The 21367-nt window shown below is 37.3% G+C and overlaps 4 protein-coding genes and 1 non-coding gene across 8 annotated transcripts; 2 read left to right on the top strand and 3 right to left on the bottom strand.

Annotated features, from left to right (window-relative positions):
- Window positions 1-11: 11 nt before the first annotated feature.
- si:ch211-163l21.10 (basal body-orientation factor 1) lies at window positions 12-4791 on the bottom strand. 2 transcript variants are annotated; one of them, XM_056773307.1, is made up of 12 exons: window positions 4694-4791; window positions 4348-4600; window positions 4153-4218; window positions 3563-3706; window positions 3393-3473; window positions 3077-3147; window positions 2762-2906; window positions 2274-2626; window positions 2016-2156; window positions 1237-1341; window positions 683-789; window positions 12-568 (listed from the first exon to the last, which is right to left on the bottom strand). In XM_056773307.1, the coding sequence occupies exons 1-11, from the start codon at window positions 4729-4731 to the stop codon at window positions 717-719; spliced, it is 1470 nt and encodes a 489-aa protein (XP_056629285.1). In that variant the 5' UTR covers window positions 4732-4791; the 3' UTR covers window positions 12-568; window positions 683-716. The 2 variants fall into 2 exon arrangements, with proteins under 2 accessions (XP_056629285.1, XP_056629284.1); XM_056773306.1 differs by having other exon boundaries at window positions 721-789.
- A 316-nt stretch (window positions 4792-5107) lies between these two features.
- elapor1 (endosome-lysosome associated apoptosis and autophagy regulator 1) lies at window positions 5108-16842 on the bottom strand. Of its 3 annotated transcripts, none has more exons than XM_056773244.1 (22): window positions 16736-16842; window positions 13755-13875; window positions 12922-13102; window positions 12526-12673; window positions 11912-11992; window positions 11622-11727; window positions 11362-11511; window positions 10709-10797; window positions 10378-10555; window positions 10145-10273; window positions 9838-9928; window positions 9612-9717; window positions 8213-8350; window positions 7798-8061; window positions 7530-7703; window positions 7247-7397; window positions 7056-7149; window positions 6853-6951; window positions 6460-6586; window positions 6121-6299; window positions 5792-5957; window positions 5108-5666 (listed from the first exon to the last, which is right to left on the bottom strand). In XM_056773244.1, exons 1-22 carry the CDS (start codon window positions 16748-16750, stop codon window positions 5598-5600), a joined length of 2856 nt encoding a protein of 951 aa, XP_056629222.1. In that variant the 5' UTR covers window positions 16751-16842; the 3' UTR covers window positions 5108-5597. The 3 variants fall into 3 exon arrangements, with proteins under 3 accessions (XP_056629222.1, XP_056629223.1, XP_056629221.1); XM_056773245.1 differs by lacking the exon at window positions 16736-16842 and adding an exon at window positions 15004-16304; XM_056773243.1 differs by lacking the exon at window positions 16736-16842 and adding an exon at window positions 15824-16304.
- On the top strand, window positions 16452-17653 carry cfap276 (cilia and flagella associated protein 276). Its single transcript, XM_056773395.1, has 5 exons — window positions 16452-16669; window positions 16804-16920; window positions 17030-17145; window positions 17249-17382; window positions 17488-17653. Exons 1-5 carry the CDS (start codon window positions 16592-16594, stop codon window positions 17556-17558), a joined length of 516 nt encoding a protein of 171 aa, XP_056629373.1. The 5' UTR covers window positions 16452-16591; the 3' UTR covers window positions 17559-17653.
- A 115-nt stretch (window positions 17654-17768) lies between these two features.
- Window positions 17769-20693, top strand: zgc:195245 (uncharacterized protein LOC565483 homolog). Its single transcript, XM_056773396.1, has 5 exons — window positions 17769-18587; window positions 19643-19670; window positions 19823-19967; window positions 20131-20275; window positions 20459-20693. Exons 1-5 carry the CDS (start codon window positions 18540-18542, stop codon window positions 20555-20557), a joined length of 465 nt encoding a protein of 154 aa, XP_056629374.1. The 5' UTR covers window positions 17769-18539; the 3' UTR covers window positions 20558-20693.
- LOC130407351 (small Cajal body-specific RNA 2) lies at window positions 17791-18111 on the bottom strand. Its single transcript, XR_008904613.1, has one exon. It is a non-coding gene; the product is annotated as a small Cajal body-specific RNA 2 (non-coding RNA).
- Window positions 20694-21367: the final 674 nt, after the last annotated feature.

Raw genomic sequence — 21367 nt, 5'->3', positions numbered from 1 at the left:
GTGGCATGCCGTCCACTCACAAAAATACAGTTTTTATACATTTGCGGTAGAAAATGTATAAAATATCTTCATGGAACGTGATCTTTATATCCTAATGATGTTTGGCACAAAAGAAAAATCTGTCATTTTTACCCATACCCTGTATTTTTTGCCATTACTAAAAATGTCCCGTGCTACTTAAGACTGGTTTTGTTGTCCGGGTTCACATTTGCCCTCCTATTCTTACATAATAGAAAATCTGTAAACAAAGAAGATACAACATCATCAAAATACAGACTCCACTCTCAAATAATATTTTATTTAAATGCAAGTAACCCTAAATCTAGCTGTGCTATATTCCTTGTCTTTTTAGGAAGTTTGCAACAGACCACAATGGTTATAATATTATTCATTTTTTCTCAAACCTCATTTCATAATTCTTATATGTTTCAAATGAAATATCTGAATATAATACTGTATGAAAGGTTGTACAGTCCTTTAAATTGCTGGTAAGAAACAGCGGTCAGATGTCCTATTGGGCATTTGGATCTGTGTTATAAAGCTCCGACTATACTTGTCCTCTGTAAACCTGTGAAAGACACAAAAATCAACAAAAACAGGTATAATTACAGAAAATCATAAGATCATAAGATTCCAAGCTGAATTATCTATGTGAAGCATGCACCCTAAATAGAAAACGTACTCTAGAAAATAAGGATAGCTCGTGGTGTGCGGCCTCACCCTGCATCACTGTTATCCTGGATTCTCTCAGATAAGGAAGTTGGTAGAGCTGGGGGCTGAGCTGGTTTCCTGTCAGAAGGCGAATAAAAACATGGTACAATTTTAGAGAACTGTAGAAAACACAGAGTGATGGTCTTGTAGCCTTGTGTTTTCTATTGCTACACAACGCATGACATGTTTCTTTGAGTATTTGGCAGACGTAACCAGAATTTCTGAATTGCAAAGAAATCAAAGAGAACTCTGTTCTGTCTATCAGAGTCAGCTAAATTCTTAGAACTGCAGAATCTGGTTGTAATTTAATGAGTTACACATCTATAACATCTACAAACCAAAGCAAAACATGTCTGCAGTGGTTTTTTCATGAATTTGGATCTGCCAAGTCAGCAAATGTTTTCTATAAACCAAATGGAGAAGAAATATGAAATGTATGTTATTTTTTAAGAAAACACAATGATTCGTATTAGATCTTTAATGAAATTGGTCGATTTCTGAGATGAAATTACTTTAATTCCTTACCGTATTTTTTGCCCATTTAATTTAGCATAGAGCAGCTTGAGCAGTTTCTCTTTCTGCTCCCAGGTCAGATCAGAAATGTCCACACCGTTACTCTTCAAATTACTCCTAAAATGGCACAGTGTTATTACTCATCTCTATCACCCAGAAAAAAAAGGCATATTTGTGGCTTTTAGTCCATGTCTATTAGCTTTTTAGTCGTTCATATGTCACACTTTTTTACCCTAATAAGTGGAACAAAAGCTGATTGTTAAAGGTCTTTCTTTTTGTTATCATAAATTACAGCCACAGGGAAAAAAATAAGAGACCGATCCAGTCTTGCCATAAATCCGCATTTCTGCATCTATTGTGGCCATTTCAGTCCAGTGTCTGTAGAACTTCACAAAAAAACCTTACGAATGATATAAAGTCACCTAACAGTGATTTAAATAAGATAATCAAAACAAACAAAACAAAACTCGAACATGTTGTGATAAAAGGGCATATCCAAATAAACAAAGAAAAAATATTGGTATTTTGTTTACAAATAAGCATGAGCTTATTATTATTTGAGATCTGCAAAATGCATCTAATTTGTTATCTTGAACCGCTTGTCCAGATAAATGCACAAAAAATACATTTTTATTTGGAATTTGGGACACTAGTTTACAGAATTAAACAAAAATCATTTTAATTTAAACACTTGCCTAGCAAATTTGGAAAAAATAAAAATTATTTTGGATTGGTGTCTTTTCTTTATCAGTGACATAATTAAAGAATATTTTAAATAAAAACTTGCACACCATTTCTCCGCCTCTTCTAGGTCAGTGTGAACATCATTGGTGCTGTGTGGAACATTGGTGAAGGTCCGTATGCGAGGATATTCAGACCTTCCAGATCGAGCTTCACTCATCCTCCAGCGATACGCCTTCAAAGCCTCTTGTCTACTCACACAACATTATTCAGACCCATCAGATTGTGCTTATAACAATTATTTACTCAAAATCTTGATGCAGAAAATGGAAGAAACGCAGACCTTACTTTCCATAACATTATCTTACCTGTAATGTTGTTGTTGGGTTCTAATTTCAGTCCTCACGTGGTCAAGAGCTTCATGAAAGAAGAGCTCGAGCTCTTTGCGCTGCTCAAGGATGCTCTTTGCTAGACGTTTCACTTGGTCCAGCTCCTTCTCACGAGCGGCTAGAAGCATTTCCAGCCTTTTAAGGTGTGTGATATCTCCCTGCATACTGACCATAGCAGGCTGTTGTACTTCTTTCTTCTCCTGCTCAAACTCTCCTGCCATAATGCCAAGAGCTTGCTCAAGTGTGTCCAATTTAGCCTGGAGCTCGGAGATCTCATTTTGTTGGGCTCTGACCTGGGAATCAGCTTTCTTTCTCATCAGTTCAGTTGTCTCCTGCAAACCATGAGTTAGACAGTCAGTATCTGTCAATAACAAGCTCTGTTGCCATCTCATTTAAAATAATCATATATCTGTTTTTTATTTTTCAAGTTTATGATATAATTTACTGTGAAATAACTAGGAAACTACCTTCTGTAAGGCAAGGGAGGCGTTCCTGTCTGTTAAAGCTATATTTCTCTTTTTCAGTTCTTCAGCCTCTTTTACATGGTAACTCAGTGCCTCGTTCAATCGCACATTCTCCGTGAAAACAGTATGTGATACTGCATCAAGCTGCCTGTTGAGAGCCATTTAAACTGATTAGACTCGTGAATGCATCTACAAGCATCTACAAACACAAATCATACCCATATACGTACGTACATGTCCTAAAATGGTTCTATATGCAATCTTTGACATATATTGCAACTGGAATAAAATGAATAAGTGACAATAGGGATTGCTTACACAACGGCCTCATGATGTGCACGATCTGCCAGCTGATTGATCTTTTGCTCTGCTTCCTTCTCAAGGTGTATCTATAGCAGAAGATATTGCAGACAGGTCCATTGAGCATAATTTATTTAAATATATAACAGATTCTATCTCATGGAAAGTAGCTATAGATTGATGTTAAAATGGTACTTAAAAGGATCGATACAAAGATAACAAATATAGACAAATTTGCCACAGTTCATAGAATGTAATATTAAGAATTATCTTTATCTGTCTATTCCTATCGCTGGGTAGATCCCTAATATATTTCATAACTAGGTTTTCTCACCCGTGCAGTATGGAACTTGTACTGAGATCTCATCTGACTGTCGTTGTGTTTATTGTAAGCCACATACATTCTTTCTCTCAGCTGCGAGAAGAACAGAAAGCACATTTTTTTACTCTTTATTTACTTGTTTTGCTATCTGTATGAATTTTCATATTTCATAGTTGCAGTACACTTATCAGTTCTTCTTCCATATTGGCCTTTATTTTGCGGAAATGCTTGATGGTTTTGAGCTCTCTGTGAACCCTCTGGAAGTCCATTGACCGCTGCTGAAACTTTTCTTCTAAAGCATCCATCTTCTGCATATATTCAGCCATCTGCAAGAGCCGGTCAATAGGAACCGATACGGTAACATTCCAGGCATAAAAACTGCAGTGTTACCATGCATACAACAGCTCATTTTACTCAATTTAAAGGGAAAGTTCACAGAAAAATAAAAAGTATTGCATCATTTATTTATGCTCTTTCCAATCCAAACCTGTATGACTTTTTTCATCACAAAAGAAGATATTTTGAAGAATGCTGTTAAGTAAACAGCATTGTATCCCACTAACTTCCCCACATAACCACTGAGAATAAATATCAAAATTATTCTCTTCTTTTCCAAGGAAGAAAGAGTTAAACTATACAAGTTTAGAATATTATAAATGATGACCAAAATTGTCCTTTTTTGGTGAACTATCCCTTTATGTTTGCTCCAGAAAGGAAGTTGCTCACCATAAATAATGTGGTAATATTAAAATACAAGAAGATAGTTCCTTACCAAGAGATCCTTCTCATACGAGTCTTTTTCTTTCTCTTTTTGCAATTGCTCTTCTAATGCTGCAATCTTAATGCACACAGAAGACAGGTATGCATTTTATTAACATAATTTATTCATGAATATCCAAAAGACATATTTAGTTGTTCTGTCTAAAAGAATCAGTAGCATCAGCGTTTATGACCAATGCAAACTAACCTTTGCTGTTTTTTCTCGATCTGTTCTCTTCAGAAACTCAATGATATCGTCCGTGTCGTTCTCATTTCTGTACTGCTGGTTCGCGAGCTCTTCGTTGCCTTTGGCGAGGGCGCGAGCAGCTTCGCGATACTCCACACGCGAAATTTCCGTGATATTGAACTTGGCCTCCCATAACGAAGCGTTTGATTTGAACTTTTCGATCTCTGACTCCTTGTCGGCTTTAGACTCATGCTTCCCGTCTTTCTTACCTTTTCTGTGAATGTGTTATTCAGAAATTATGCATCAAAGAAGACTCAGTCATCTAATACCATGATTATAGATGCAAATAAATATTGTCCTTCCTCACCCTTTCCCTTTGCCCTTGTTTGCTTTTTTCTTCGGCATATTTCTGCTTTTTAGGTGATGTTGGATTTGCACGGGCTCATACTTTCAATGACATTGTTTACAATCGTTACTATGGAAACGGGCAGTGTCGGATGCCACTCAACAATTGAAACAATGTAAATAAATACTTTAAAATGTACGACAAAAGATAGCCTACGTGTTTATTGTTGTTGTTAGAACACGTAACTATTTAAGAGACAAACAAGTACTTTATTTGCTTCACTTACTAAACAGTAGGCTGCTAAACAGGTTTTTAAAGTAATGTATTCTGCAAGATAAAAATGTTTTAAAAAACCCAATAAACATAAAAAGAGGCAAATACATTTGGAGAAAATAATCACACAACATACCATATAATTGCCAGTGAGACAAAAATGTTTATAAAAAATTGTATTGAATAAAAAAGCAAAAACTCACTACACCAGATATGGCTTCAAATACCTTGCACACTCAACATCAAAACCACGGAAACATAAAAAAAGACATTTATGAGATAAATTATAGAAGGACATGTTAAATAAATGATGTTTACTTGATTATCTATTAATGCATCTGCAAATGTTTAAGTTTATTCGGCCTTTAAATAATAGAGTTATGATCTAAACACGGTTAAATAAAATCTCAAATGTTTGTTAGAATTGTTTGTACTTTTGAAAGTCATTTGTCTTTTTGGCTTTACTTAATCCAGGGGAGACCCAAGAAAGAAAACCTAAGTTATCAATGCACATTTAAATAAGGCAGCTATTGAATCATTTGTTTTGCCGATTATTTGATAAGACTCTCACAGGCTCTTTGGAAAACAATGCAACGCTGCAATAGTTTTTTAAAACATGTTTTCGAATTTTGGCCAAAATTTCCTGTTGTTGCTAGTCCATCTCCATCTCCTGTATTGCTGAGGATTTCAGAGGAACAGAATCAAAGCCATCTGATGTTCTCTGTAAAAGAAAAACGTTTGTGATCTCGTGCTTCAGAGTTTATAATCAGACAATTCAATTAAAACCACAGGACTCCTAAATATAAGATTGTGTCCAGTTTGAATGAGCCTGTCTTGTGGGCTCACCTCTCTGGAAAACGACTTGATTTTAGTGAAGAAAGATTTCTTTGAGAGGTAGATGAGGTCATCCTCAGCATCTTCTCCCTCCATGATGGCACAGCTATCTGCAGCTGGTAGTTCACACTCTTTATCTCCTGCAGTCATCATTAGCTTTGAGTATTTATATTGCAGCCTATGGAGAGGGAACAATTTCTTCATATTATTAATATTTTCTATGCCTCTTTGCAAAATATTAACATAAAATAAAAATATATACTGGACAATTAAACTAAATGTCACTTTCAGCAAGTAAGTGGCATGCGCTTTATCAAAAGTGGCATTTTGATGACTCTCACTTTCGTGTTCTTTTCCAGAAGTAGCAGCTGATGGTAATGAGCAATACGGCGGCCACAGTTCCAACAGAGACACCAAACTTCAGCCAGAAGTCCAAAGTCACACAGGCGCTGACCTTCTGTGGTGGCAGGTCAACCCCACCTGTGCATCTCAGAGGCTGCTGCCACACATAGGTGGTCCTCTGTGAAACACATATTTCAGCTGTTCATCATGACTTTAAAGTATTTTTTTAACTATACAACATACAAAATCAATAGGAAACTATGTATTTGTGAAAAGAGACACCTGACCTAAGATCAATTTCATTCGGTCATTGTGTGGTTTATTGTGTTGACATATACCTGGATTCCTTGGATACAGGCACTCACAATCTCCTTATAGTTCCTTTCTGAGCAGAGAGGACAAGCATGCTGGGAACGCCACAGGAAATGAAAAGAGCAGCCATCACATGTGCCTTCTGAGCAATTACTGCACCCAAAACACACAGAGAGAGAAAGAGAGAAAGAAACAGCATTTAAGGGATATTAATAAAGTATTCCTGCACCATGTGCTGTATCAAAGTTGGACTACAGTTGCACTTTCTCTCTCTCACCACTAGATGTCAGCTCTACAATGATAATTAGTATGACGCTTTTTCAGGTCCAAACCTATACCATAACAACCGTACACATGTCTAGATCAGAGTAACTTTTTTCCTTACACAAAAAGCAAATAATGCTTTATGCACAATGTACCTTGGTAAGAAAATTTTGTCCATTGTTACAGTAGGATCACATCGGAGCCTGACAGAGGTTGATCTTCCATTTTTACATGCTTGTGTTGTTTCTCTAGATCTGTTGACACAGAACATATATTTAAATATACTGATATGAGGTCTGGAATAGTCAGAGCTGTTAACATAGTTTATTGAAAGCATGCATTGTGCATTCTGGTTTACCTATAGTAAAATATGACATCAGGTAGCTCAGATTTGGAGGGGAAGTAGCTGTCGAATGATGAAATGTCAACCAGTTTGGAGTCAGTTGTCACTCCTGAAAATTAAAGCATTGTATTTGCAATAGAACGACAATACAGTTTTTATCTTACTATATTATTTTAAAGCAATCTCATAGCAGCAGTAACATTTACCGATTAAAGTGTCTCCAATACTGAAAGGTTGAGAGGACACAACACTCTGACCCCTGACCTCAGAAGGCACTAGAGTGGACCGACAGATGTAGCCCTTCACTTCTCTCTTACTCTCAGTCACATTGTCAACACAGGAAGCAAGACCCCTGTTCTATATGTGGCACACATAGAGAGATCATTTTTCGGTGTCATTCTAAGGTGCCGACAATTCACTTTCCTACATGTATTTTTTGGATAATTTAGTAATTCATAAAAACTTAGCTGGTCTCCTCCACACTCTCACCTGCGTCCCGCAGAGCATAACACTGAAATGGTGAAAGTACTGCAGCCCTTTACTGGTGAATCGTGGAGTGCTCTGGAAATCTGTAACTCGTGCCAACTGGGAGAAGTCATAGTGCAGGAACTCTTCTTTATGTAAAAGTGCTAAAGTACAGTCACTAATACACGCTGAACGGCCCTGCAAACACAGAGGACAAATGTACAGTATGTGTCAGTGAATATATGAAATAGTTTGTGAGAGACATTAGTATTAGAGAAAGTAGTGGTCTTACTTTATTACTGTCGGTATTCGGACCACAAAGAATGCAGGCTTGCGCTCCTATTGGCTGCTCAGGTCTGATGATGGTGTTAGAGGGACAGCTTTGACACACTCCAGTGCCATTTAACATGTAGTGGCCTGAGGGGCAGGGCACGCAGGCAGACTCTGTGCCAGAGGCCGCCAGAGCACACTGTCGACATTCTGAAGCCACACCCCCAATCACATTGGTGATGTGAACAGAGTAGATCTTGGCAAAGTCAGAGCTGTATTCACTTTCCTGTAAAAGACAGTCAGCTTATCTTTAGAGGAGAAACGGAACAAAAAAGATGTTCATCTTCTAACCAATAGTGCTGTTGTCGAGTTAGAAATAACAATATCAGAGGAGTAAGATAACATTGATTGATTTGTAGATCTTGTCCTGGTCTCACCATGTTGAAGGTCCCAGTGCGCTGGAAACCCCAGGTGAAGCTGACAGTGCTGTTGCTCTTAATAAGATAAGAGTAGGACTGCTTGCCTACAGTACCACTCCAACTCTCCACAAACATATTGTTCCTTTCATTCTGCCCCTGATAAAATGTAGATTAAAATCTTAAAAAAAAATGTAATTATGTAGATTTATACACTCACCTAAAGGATTATTAGGAACACCATACTAATACTGTGTTTGACCCCTTTCGCCTTCAGAACTGCCTTAATTCTATGTGGCATTGATTCAACAAGGTGCTGAAAGCATTCTTTAGAAATGTTGGCCCATATTGATAGGATAGCATCTTGCAGTTGATGGAGATTTGTGGGATGCACGAAGCTCCCGTTCCACCACATCCCAAAGATGCTCTATTGGGTTGAGATCTGGAGACTGTGGGGGCCATTTTAGTACAGTGAACTCATTGTCATGTTCAAGAAACCAATTTGAAATGATTCGAGCTTTGTGACATGGTGCATTATCCTGCTGGAAGTAGCCATCAGAGGATGTGTACATGGTGGTCAGAAAGGCATGGACATGGTCAGAAGCCTAAATGCGATATGTCCTCTCGACCGATCAGAATTCGCTCGTTAGTAGTATTTTTATGTGTTGTTTCTAAATTATTTGTTGTATGTAGTGGAAAATATTTATTTCGTTTTACTATTAAGTTTGGTACTATTTATTTTATTTGGCTGCTATTTTTTTCATGCGTTTGCATTTATTTGATTTATATTAATTTATAGTATGAGTCCCTGATGTCATATGTTTCATGCTCTGTTGTTTGTTTGTTTTTAAAAAGAAATAAAACAACATATTTTTGAAACAAAAGGATGGATTTGTAGCGTTTTGAAAAAAATGAAAATACAAGTTGAATTTATAATCGACAATATTGTTGTTTCATTTACCAATCATTGTTTAACATGTTCAGACTGAGCCAACGGACCATTTTAACAGGATAAATTGAATATTAACCAAATGTAAAAAATGACATTTTCATGAAAACTATTCAAATGGATTTATAGGATTTTGGAAAAGAGTATTACTTTAGTATTGCTTAAAAGTTAACTTGCAGTACTTGAGGTCGGAAAAAATACAGAGCATCTTTCTGTTATTTTGACCTGTATCTCCAGTTTTAATTTTCTGCAAACGATTGCAAAAAAGAAACAGTAAAAAAAAGAAATAGTAGTTCACAAAATGAAAGAACATTTTTTTTTACCTAAACACACAAAAACTGAAATGTCTCTGAAATGTTTTCCACACTTGTTTACATTTATGTGTTCACATATACAAGTACAAATTTAATTATGTAGTATAAATTTCCTTTTATGTACTAAAAAAAATTAAATATGGATTGTCATACTCACAGCCATGAAATGCAGTTTACAATCAGCTGTACATTTCGTTTCAAACACAAATGTTATTTTTGAAAGTTCAACTCTCTCGTTGTCTTTACTTAGAGAATGAGGCAAGCTGGAAAAAGAAAAGAATTACGTATAAATTTGTATTCCTTATCAGGTTTTCATTTTGACTATGTAGTTGCAGTTAAAAACCATTCGAAGGGAGTAATATACTGGGACTTCATCTGCTCACCCGTATCCAGGTACTTGGAGCGTCAAAAGCATGAAGTCGGAGTCCCGATCACTTGGTGTGGTATAGATGTATTCACCTGCTACCTCCCAGCCTGTTCAAAGAAAAGACATCTGAAGCAAAGCGACCTCAGACAACCCTTTAATATTCTGAACATGAAAATCTGTAGGCCGATATTGACTTGTAAAATGTTGTGGTTTCTCAATGTGTTGTTAGCAAGCTTTATAGGGTTTTAAAGGCAGTCATCGGCATGTGTGTGTCGTTGATGTGGTGGATGGACCTGTATTGATCAGCGCAAGGTGATATTTACCTGTGGTCCTGTCAGTACTGCTGTATTCTACGCTAAAGACAGAACTTCTCATGTTACTAGGCATCGTGTTCCACCATTTATACTCGAAACCCACGACAGGTTCCATTCCGGCAGGACACTCAGAGCATTCTGAACGCATGTAACAAATGTGTCACGGAGCGTCAAACAAGCTACTTTTAAACAGAATTATTAATTAAATAAAAAGTACATTTGTAGCGCTTGTGTGTTGTTACCTGTTCCATTTGAATAGAGGCCATGTGGGCAGGGTTCACAGGTGGAGGTGTTGCTGGAGAAGAATCCTGGATTGCACGGCGGGCAGGCCATCATCTCACCTGAGGCTGGGAGTTGGATCGCCCCATTTGCACTCTCGCTGCAGATCTTGGGCTCGATCCACTTAAACATAAGCTGTGTCTGGAAACACACCAGAAAACAAATGGAGACAATTTATCAAACTATCGTACAGTAGACCTTTATATCAGAATTTGATTGTAATGACATTGGCTGCTTTTGTTTGTGTTTTCTAACTAGAAGTACATGCAAGCAGAAGTGTCTTTTCTGTCGCACCTGGCTTTTTGAGTCACATGCTGTGTGAGTATAGAAGTAATCGCTCTGCTTGCAGTGTGGCCTCTGTAGACAGCTTCCAGATCCAATCCCTGGTGTAACACGTACATACACACACAGGAGAGAAAAATAGCCAGTGGCATTTGGAAAAAAACACTCATTTAGATAAAGTGATAAAACACACCTCTCCAGTAGGCAAATCCCAAAGCGTATGAGCACTGGGGTGTTCAAGTCATTTACATAACCACTTACTTTCATTCGATTACATTAAAATGCTTCCTCACATCTATGTAAATGTAACATTCAAAGCCCAAGTCCTTTCGTTAAATGCTGTGCAAAATACGTATGATTTCCTATTTAAATTGTGTTGTAATTTTGTTCATCCAACCACAGAATTTACAAAAATTATATAAGTGACAAACATAACATGTTTGTGTTCTATTTTCTGTTTAGCGTTTTGTTTATAAAAGGTTTAAATGAGATTTTGAATCAGTTTTATGTGGACTCAAACTTGACAGTACTGTATGAACGGTTATGTAGTCATAACCGTTCAGCCAGGTACAAATATACTTGAACAAACTTTGAGCTACGATAAAAGTGATGGAGCACACAGAGCAATTTATCTATGAAAATGTGCACACCACACACACACTTACCTGAGTATGTATCTGCTTCACATGGCTGGCATGCCGTGGCTCCTTTATTAGAGAAAGAATTAACAGCACATGGGATGCAGCGAGAGGCTCCTGGTTTATCACTGTAGGTGCCAGGCTTACAGTGAAAACATTCAGATGTATAGGAGACACCTATAAAAAGCACATTTGTATTTTTATTCTGAAATCAACACAGTTGTGTATTCAGAATACATCAAATTTTTATTTGAGGAGACGTGCAAATATTTGTAATAGATAAAAACCTGAGATGGCAATGTTCTTCAGTAGAACTGGTTTGGGAGAGCTTCCAGCCAGAGAGAAACCTGTAGTCCTCCAGTACAAGACATTGTTCCCACTACTCAGCTGCATCTGATCATACAGAAAAAAAGATAATGTCTTGAGGCGTTCACATGTTGGTACTGCTATCATCATTGATACTTTTCATTTAATTTCCATTCAATAGTTTTTGTGCGTTTAGATTTTCACTGTAACATTGTTTAATATGTTTTCTTAAAGCATCTGAATTACTTAATTACTTGTAAATATTACTTACATAGTGATATTCCCAGTCACGTTTTGATAATGTCATCCAGCGATTTACAGAATCTGTTGACTGGCACTGGTCATTCTGAACCTATAAATATACACACAGGCCGTGTATACATGTATCCTCAGCCCATTCGCACCAATTGCGTATAAATAACACGCGCTGTGCATTATCGTATAATAAGGACGCCAAATTGCGATTTTGCGTGCATAAATACGCCTTTTTTGCATGCATATGATACGCCAATTAGCGCGTTTGCATTTTAAACAGCAATTTGTCTCATTACCCTGTCCCCTAACCCAAACCCTAAACCTAATGTTAGCGTCCGTGCATATTATAACCACTACCCTAACCCAAACCCTAAACCTAACCTTATTATTTTAATTATTTCAGTGTTTCCTCTTCATGTACGTTTTAAAATGGCTGCTCTCCACCCAGGTACAAGCAAACATTGGCGTATCATATGCACGCAAAATCGCAATTTGGCGTACGTATTAGCGTGTTATTTATACGCAATCGGGTGCGATCAGGTTGGTATCCTTTATGCCAAAATGATTTGTCAATTTTCTTTTAAATATGACACTTAGGTCATGTCTGCAATGAGAATACAAAGAACTTACATAGAACTCAAAAAAGATGCTGTTGTCTGGGTAGATGTACTGAAAAGACACAGAACCGGGTTTCTTCAGACTCACAGCGTAGGAAAGAGTGGAGGAACACTCATCTGTGTTTGAGGCAATGTAGTCACCTTTAGGGATCCACGTCGAGCTACAAGGCAAGAGGTACATTTAATTCCCATTTAAACGTTTTTTTTCCATATTAAATACATTTCTCCATTTTCTGTCTAATGTCATACATCTTATTCAAGGTCATGACCCGTCAAGCACTTTCATATTTGCAATTGCATTTGATGAAAGTAAAATGGCCCAACCAACCACTTGATCTTGAATTTAATCAGAACAAGCACATTGTGTTTGCATATCCTGAATACAGTTTTTCATGCATGAGTCACTCACTTAGAGCAATTTGTGGAAGAATCTCCTTTGCTCATATCGATGCCATGGCTGATGAAGCCGGTGGGCAGACTGTCCCACTCATCAAAGGCAACTCCCGTGCCTAAAGAGTAGGTCCCTGCGACACATTTCTGACACTCCTGAGTCCTCATGTCCAGAAATTCTCCCTCATTACAGGTGAACGCTGACAATGAGAAGCAGTACAAAGTTAGAGAAAAATTCAATAACCTTGATAGCATCCCGTAATAAAAGACAATAATAAAAATGATTTAAAATCTTTAGCACTAGGGAATTTATTTTGTTTATTAACAGGAGCAGTGCAAATAAATAAACATAGCTGTTAATGTGTCAGAATTAGTCAAAAAGGCTATTTTTCATCTGTTGACCCTTGACAGAATGTTAAAATGTCATCCTAAAAACAAAAGCAAAGCATCACATATAGTAAGGTACACACAAAAACATTGTAAAACACATAATAAAATACACTATTCTACACGGAAATCGTATTAAGATCCTCCAAACAATTGTTAGTTTAAAGGGATAGTTCACCCAAAAATGAACATTCTGTCATCATTACATACCCTCTTGTCATTTCAAACTTGCATGGCTTTCTTCCCCATCACAAAAGAAGATATTTTAAAGAATGTTGGCAACGGCAGTTCCCCCTTAACTCTATGTAGATAAAACCAATGCAGGTGAATGGGTATCAGCATTGTTCGGTTACCAAATGTATGTATCTTGGGTGGGTAAATGATGACAGAATTTACATTTGGGGAAGAATTATCCCTTTAATACAAGAAGTAAGGTCTGCACTTGTGAGAGCTAGAGATACTCACTGCACTTGGTGCCTTTGACCGGATCAGGTACACCTGTACAGGTTTCTGGTTTGTTGGGTATCGCCACTCTCCATCGAGAGCCCAATACATCACAGTCTGTGTATTCAAAATGGTAATCGGACTGCAAAGTAATGAAAAACAAAGCAACTGAAGTATGTATTATGAAATAAAAGTTTAGTTTGAGACTAACTAATAGAGTTTGGTTAAAGCAGAATTGACACACAAATTTGGAACAAGCTACAGGATTACAGATATTCAGAGATGTAAATTGATGACACTTATGTCAGTGTTCTAGTGATCACATATTATTGGTCCTGTTACTATTACTTTAAATCCTGTTAACCAACACACAAACATAAGTTACATTTTTTGTTTTGCTTGAATTCTTACTTTGGGCTTTGTTCCAAATGTGTTGCAGTAACCAGCCTTCTCTTTAAACCAGCCTCAATTTAAAATACTGTGTCAGATCAATATTTACATAGCCTGACCCACCCACTGTGATGAAGTACTACAAGGATGTCTTCTTATCATTCTCTAAACAAACAGCCTTCTGCAGGTATTATTTACTCATCATTATGGAAAAGGGGAGAGGCTGATAAAATAAAATCTTCAGTAAATAAAAAGGTAACTCTTCCAAACATCCTTATTTATCCTAATTTACCTTCTTACATAATCTTCAAGCTTAAAAGGGTGTTGCTTCAATAAAATAATTGTTTACACTCTAAATGGTTAGTGGATGTTGACAGACAACTCCAAACAAGGCGGTTAGAAAGGAACCTAAATTAACCTGAATGATCAGCACGGGTAAGAATAAGATTAATAGTTAACAAAACCAGGCACTCTTAAGTGCTTTGTGTTAGTGCACCTATTAGTAATGTTTTAGAGAGAGAGCCAGAGAGAAATGTTCAGGTGTCCTTAACAAGCAGTCCACAGCCTAATCCCCACATCCATATAAATGCAGAAAACCAAGGCAACAAAACAGAGTGACATTTGTTTCCATGGTATCTCCTGGGGTCAGATTAGCTGATGACTCTCTTACACCCACAGAAACATGTTCCGTCTATGGTGTCAGGGTCATTTGCCAGGTCTTTGTACCTTGTTCAGATGTTGTTTTAACATCTAATCGTAAGGATGGTATCAATGTTTGGAAATATAAATATTGTGGGCAATTAAACTCTGGTTTGTTAATGCCAATAGCAAGAATATTCTCCAATTTACCCAAAACTTAAAACAAAGACAGTACCCTTACAGGTAGAGCAATAGAGCAGCTTGTCTAGAGCAGATGTCCTTTTCACACTGCTATCAAACGACAACGGACAAGCTTGTCAGCATTTGATAAGGTAAATGAGCAGCCCAGTCCCATGAACATGCTCACTCTCATTCAAACATGACTAAACCTCGTGGATACCGTGAACATGAGGAAATGTAAAAGAAAATTGATGAGCGAGTGAGATTCTTTAAAAGTGTTATCTGTCCAGATAAGGAAAAAGGCGCTGAAATCATAAGTAAAATAAACACTAGTTTCTGAACTATAGGCTACATAACTTATTTCTTTATTCACATGGACACCTTAGTCAATTGGTGATTCATAGTTCTAGAACTCTTTACCTTAATGTAATTGTGTGTTTAGAAACACTAGTTCCATGCTACAGTTTAACTAAAAATATATATTTCATGACCATCCTGTAACATTATAATTGGTGTTGCAGACAATAACATTAAACGTTTGTGACAGTCTAATACTTATAAGTTTTATATTTCACAAAGCACTTTGACATCAACATTTTTCCATACATTAGAGAAATAACTGTCCTAATAGTGGTTTTATGTTTAGTGCAAATAAAATGCAATATTCCATCAGCAATATAAAAAGGGCAAAGCGTTTGCGGCACAAAAAAAGATTACTGCGTAAATGTGAGATTTTTCAATAGGTAGTACAGTTAGAATGCATAGTTATAATGTGGTTCCAGCAGTCATCTTTAAAAGCAACTTAAAATATAATTCATAATGACAAACAAGTCTAAACAGAAAAGCTGTATTATGCAAACAAAGCTGTTGTTGTATCCTACCTCTTTACAGCTGGGCAATTCTGTTGCCTCTGTTAAAAGTAAGAGCCATAAACTGACAACTATACAATACATCCTAACAAAGGAAAGTACATATCTTAAAAACATCGCTGTATGTGCCCTGCACCTGTTCGAGGTGAAAACAGAAGAGCGTGTTCTGTTAATAACGCTGCGCTTTTTATCCGGACACTATTTGCACTACACGTGCAACTCGCTCAGCTCTCCTATTGGTCAGCCTCTTGTTCTGCCTAGAAATTAAATGTAAAAACACTTCTATAAAGCTTTTCCCAATTGTATGCACTAACAAAATTAGCCTTTTAGCATAAAATGTAAGAAATTATACGAACCAGGAAAATGATAAAATACATAAAGCACCAGGGGTAACGATTTATTTGAGTTATTAAAACGTACATAACATTCGTGAATACAACATAAAAGTTGCCTTAAATATAGGAATAAACATTTAATTATTAGAAAGTCAGATTGCAAATAAATAAATAAAACATCTAGGCTATAGCACATAAGATGCTGTTGTTCATTTTAGCAGTAAAATATGCCATTACAATTTTTTATAAAAATAAAAGTTTAAACCCACATGTGCTAGTTTCCTTCAAGTGGTTATACATTTTAACGCCTCGCGCTGTGTGGTGCGCCAGAACGTACTGTTTCTAAGCAACAGTGTGAGGGACAACACAGTAGCTAGTCAAAAAGATCCCAAACCACCGATCTGTAACATTCCTTAGGACTCATCTGGATATATATTGTGGGAATATGCCAAGAGAACGAGATCCTTTCCCGTTCCCGCGATATGAGAACGATTATACACTCACAGGGAGTAAACAAATTCAGGTAGGCCTATTTTACAAATTTAACGTAAATGTAAGTTTTAAAATAGCTAGTTCGTCCATAACTTACCTGATATTTAAGCATACTTTAATGACTTCAAATTTTATAAGGGTGTTTCTCGCAACTTTATGATCTAGATAATGGCCTATGATAAACCAACCCATCTTGCCCAAAACGATGACCCGTGGAGGAGGCTCTATAGCGCGTCAACAATGTCTAGCTCCCGTCGAAACATCTTTCATTGTGACACTACAGTGGGTTGACTTCCCTTTGGGTTCCCAATATGTGCCCATCTAATAAATACTAAATGAATGGATTTGATTAAACCCATTTCAATTCATTGACTGATACATCTGTTACTAGGCATCACAGGACAGTCTAGACATTCATCTCAAATCGATATATGATCATCATCTAGGATTATTTCCAAAAAAGAACCTAACTGTTACACAAAAGGAAACAGTTTCTGATGACCATGGGTGAGCACTAAAATCCGAACTTATTTTTTTAATGTCCTTCTGAAGGGTAAACATTAAACACATTGCATAAACAAAGCATAAATAACTGCGTTTTATTTCTCAGTAATGGTGATTATTTACCAAACCAGACCTTCAAAAGGAATTCAGAAGCTCCGGTGTGTGAGCCCTCAAACAAAGGAATAAAAGTGTGGATCGACGGTCAGAGAGTATCCATGCATAGTATTAAAGGGACGATAGGTGGGATTTACCTTTATTAACACACACATTATAACGTGATTTCAAATCACAGGCTGTTTGAAGTGGTCTTTGTGTGGTTTCTTATTACAGTGTTTTTAATTACAGAGTCTCACCACGCGGCGTCTACAAACAGAGGTTACTCAAGGAAGCACGATGGCGGATTTTACTCCACGTAAATAAATCAAATACACCGACGTACGAAGCCTCACCTGTGGATAATAATCATACACTTCAGAACAAATAAAAAAATAAAAAATAAAAGAACAAATAATACTGGTGTGGTCTTATTTTGTGATCGGTAAAAACTGTGTTGCATTACACTGCAGCAACCATAGTGTACAATGTGAACTAAAGCGTATCTCCGTAATGATTCACAAACATTCCAGGACTCGCTTTTAAAAGTTATGGTGAGATCAGAATCGCCGTAATACTCACGGAGCAAACAGAGAAACACTGGGTCGAGACCCAGTAATCCGTCTGCTCTAGTATATCTGATCGATTCATCATTTCTGACCACAGCCTAAACCGTGGCTGCCCCGAGTTGTGAAAATGCCTATCGATCATCGCAACAAAGCTCACGAGTCGGTTATTATCATCTCTAAATCCGAGCAGGGCAACTAGGATCCGATCAAATAAGATCACGGTGTAGATTTTTTTTTTTTTTAACACAAAAAAGACAAACATTCACGCACACAAGCATTCACGCACTCACCTCACACATACGACACATTCAAATGACCTGACTTCCTGGTTGACTTCAGTAAGTAGACCCGTGGAATTATGGGAAAACATTACACAGTCCAAAAAACCACAGCGCCCCCATGTGGTCGCCGACGATAACGTTACCTAATATTTTCTTGACGTTTATGAATACAGCCATGAACAAATTTAGCCAACACAATGTTATTTTCAAAGAAACAACAACTTTAATAATTTTCTTATAAGATCAAGAGTTCATGGAAGTAAGGTAGAGGGTTAAATCAGAACTGATGTCCGCGTTAATTAGTTAATCTGGCGTTCTGCGTGCCTCGTAAAGGTGCGGGTTAATCTTGAATGTCGTAATGAGCTTGAACGGATATGTCTACTACCAGCATTACTGAACACAAACAGAGTAAACACAGTGGGTGAGGAGAAGACCACACTCTCCAGACTGCATAATGCTGGACCTTAACACAACAAAAAAACAACCACCTGTATGCATTGAGGTATGTGTTAACTGTGTTTATTTTGTAAACTTTATTTGTTTATTTTAACCTGTGAAAAGCCAGTTATTTCTGATTGGTGTCTATATATTAGTTTCTACAAAACCTTTTTTGTATGTTGCATGTCAGTTATTGAAGAATGCATGAGAGTTTATAATGTGCAGTTTTTTGCATTGTTTTTTCAAAGTTAAATAATCTCTTTGATTTTTTTTATGAATTTCTAGTGGTGGGGGCTTTGAGCTCAAACTGAACTGTCGGACATCACACTAAACATGTAATTTATAGCCTTCTATTTAAATGCCATATCAACTGGCAATGGTGTGTGTCTTTTTTTTTTATATCTTTGGACAATATTGTTGGCGTAATCCACAGATTTTATGTCTGTTGAGAGGTTTTCAGAAGGGGACGTCAGGGGTGTGGTTGGCATGGCTGGCACACCGGTGGCCACTGCAAGAACAGAGCAAGCTTGTTTATTTCTATCTTTGCTCTGAGTCTACACCCTGCTGTGTGCTAGGGAAGGTGGGCAGGATGCCCAGCAGCTTAATGTCTAATTCACAAATGGACATTTCCTGGTCCCTGAGAAGATTAGTGATTACCCTTATGAATGTGGATGAGCTCTTTAACTGGAATGAGTAAAATGTATTGAAGTGCTGGTATTTTCATTCACGGTTTAAAAGTTAATTTCAATTGTCTTGATTCACTCCACCAGACACATTTACTCCTATTAGTATTGATGCTATGCATTAATCTTGTTTGTACTTCGAACAACCTTCTAAGGAAAATCAGGTTTACTATCCTTTCTCCGATTGAATGTCATGCAGACAAGAAGTCAAAAAACTCTAATGCCGAATAACTAATACAGACAAATGAAGCACAAAGGGTTAAGTCCATGCATTAAGATAATGATTCTTCATTTCATGGATGTGCTGGCACAACCGTAGTACTTTTAAATATTTAAAACTTCTGTTGAACTTTTTGATATGCAATTTAGTTTTACACTCTTATACTGTCAATATGTCTAATTATTGTTGAAATGTTTTTATTTTACATTTTTCCAGCAACCAGGGTTTAGACATCACAAAAAAGGTACAATCTGGGATTCATATTTAGTGATTTACATTGGATTTTATTTCATTTGTAATATCACTTGTGTTTCTATGCAACCATTTATAAATACAGAATGATTTTTTTACTTTCATATTTGAGTCTTGAAGTAGTTTTTCCCCTGTGTCCTGTAGAGAATTATGTGATTCATCCTCCAGCGGCCCAAGAGGACACAGACGGTGAGGAGGAAGTCATTCAACTCAGGAAACTGAATGGCTCACCCAGCGAGAGCCCCAGTCACCAGAATCTCCATAAGGAGCTTCTGTTTGCCCATAAAAAGTGAGGCAAAGATGCTTTCCTAAGAAGTGTTTGGTTCTGGTCATATACTTATGAGAAGAAAAGTGAACAAAATACTTAAAATCCTATTAACACCCCTGCATGTATCCATTAAAATAATCCCCCAAGCTAACCCAAAGGTCTGTGATTTTTAATGTACACTCAGAGGGCTGCTGTTGGAGGAGAAACCAGAACTGAAGCGTGTCTTACAGCAGAGGAGACTTGACCTGCACAAAGAGCAGGAACTTGCCCTCCGACCTCCTTCAGACCTAGAACAAGAGCTACGCAAGCGGCAGCAGAAACTACTGGAGGTACCAACCACGTTCTTTCCTTTTTTAATTTTTAGTCTGCACTAAAATGGATCTAAGGAGTTTCAAGATCTGTGATTTTGAAAATTTGGTAGACTTCACCGCAGCTCTGTTTATTAGTGCCTTTTGATGGTTTTCCTTGTTCCTTGTTTCCAAAGATCACTGATGATTTAAATGTCTCCGCAGTATGAAATAGCGGAAAAGAGGCGTTTGGAAGATCAGAAGAACATTCCAGAATTTGTGCGAGTGAGAGAAAATCTGCGACGCATACAGATTACCGAATGAAACTGATGCAGGGAAGAAGATGCGCCTTTTATTTTTTCAATTGGTGTATTGTAAAAAAAAGTGTATCATGTAATGAAATGAGGGGGCATACAGCCCAAATTATGTTTGTATGTAGTCTTGTATTTGGAGTTTGTTATATTGAATTGTAAAAATGGAATCTAATTAAATATGACTAAATACATGGTGTTTATTTTTAACTAATGAATTTTACATTTGCAAGTGTTTTTGATTGGATGTTATTCGCAACCTCATGATTGTTTACAGGGTCTTTCCTGGTTTTAGAAATTCCCAAATCTCTGTGTGTCCCTACAGGCGCCATTTCTAGAGAGAAATCTCCATGGGCTTTGCCTTTAACATGGAAATGAAGAGGTTTCATTAGCTGATCACAAAATTCGCGGAGAGGCACGGGGAAAGACAACTGACCATCTGCCGGGGTCCTTTATTAGGAAAGTAACGACAGGCGGCAAATAGGATGTAACAAAAGAACGTTTGAGAGAAGCCACTCGATCCATGTTGTGCTGTCGAAATGTATATATCACATCTCCATGAGCTCGAGACAGTAACGTCAAATACCTTCAACAACTGCTTGCTCTAGTTTCAAGCGTGTTGCCATGCAGAAAAATAAAGTTGTGGCTGTGTGCCATTTTCGGGGCTATTCATAAAGTCTGGAGGACTATTTGCCAGCTGTCTCGAGCACCCGCCTCTTGTTTAACTCTTTTATTGTCTCTTTCTCCCGCTGGCTCTATTCACGGTCAGACACGCCCACTGCTAAAGAAGCGTGCGCTGCCTTCAAACGATCACACGCGCTTA

This window comes from Triplophysa dalaica, chromosome 18 (genome assembly GCF_015846415.1).
Source record: "Triplophysa dalaica isolate WHDGS20190420 chromosome 18, ASM1584641v1, whole genome shotgun sequence".
Lineage (NCBI taxonomy): Eukaryota > Metazoa > Chordata > Actinopteri > Cypriniformes > Nemacheilidae > Triplophysa > Triplophysa dalaica.
Note: the sequence above shows the minus strand (reverse complement) of the source record. Positions and strands in the feature narration are given on the sequence as shown.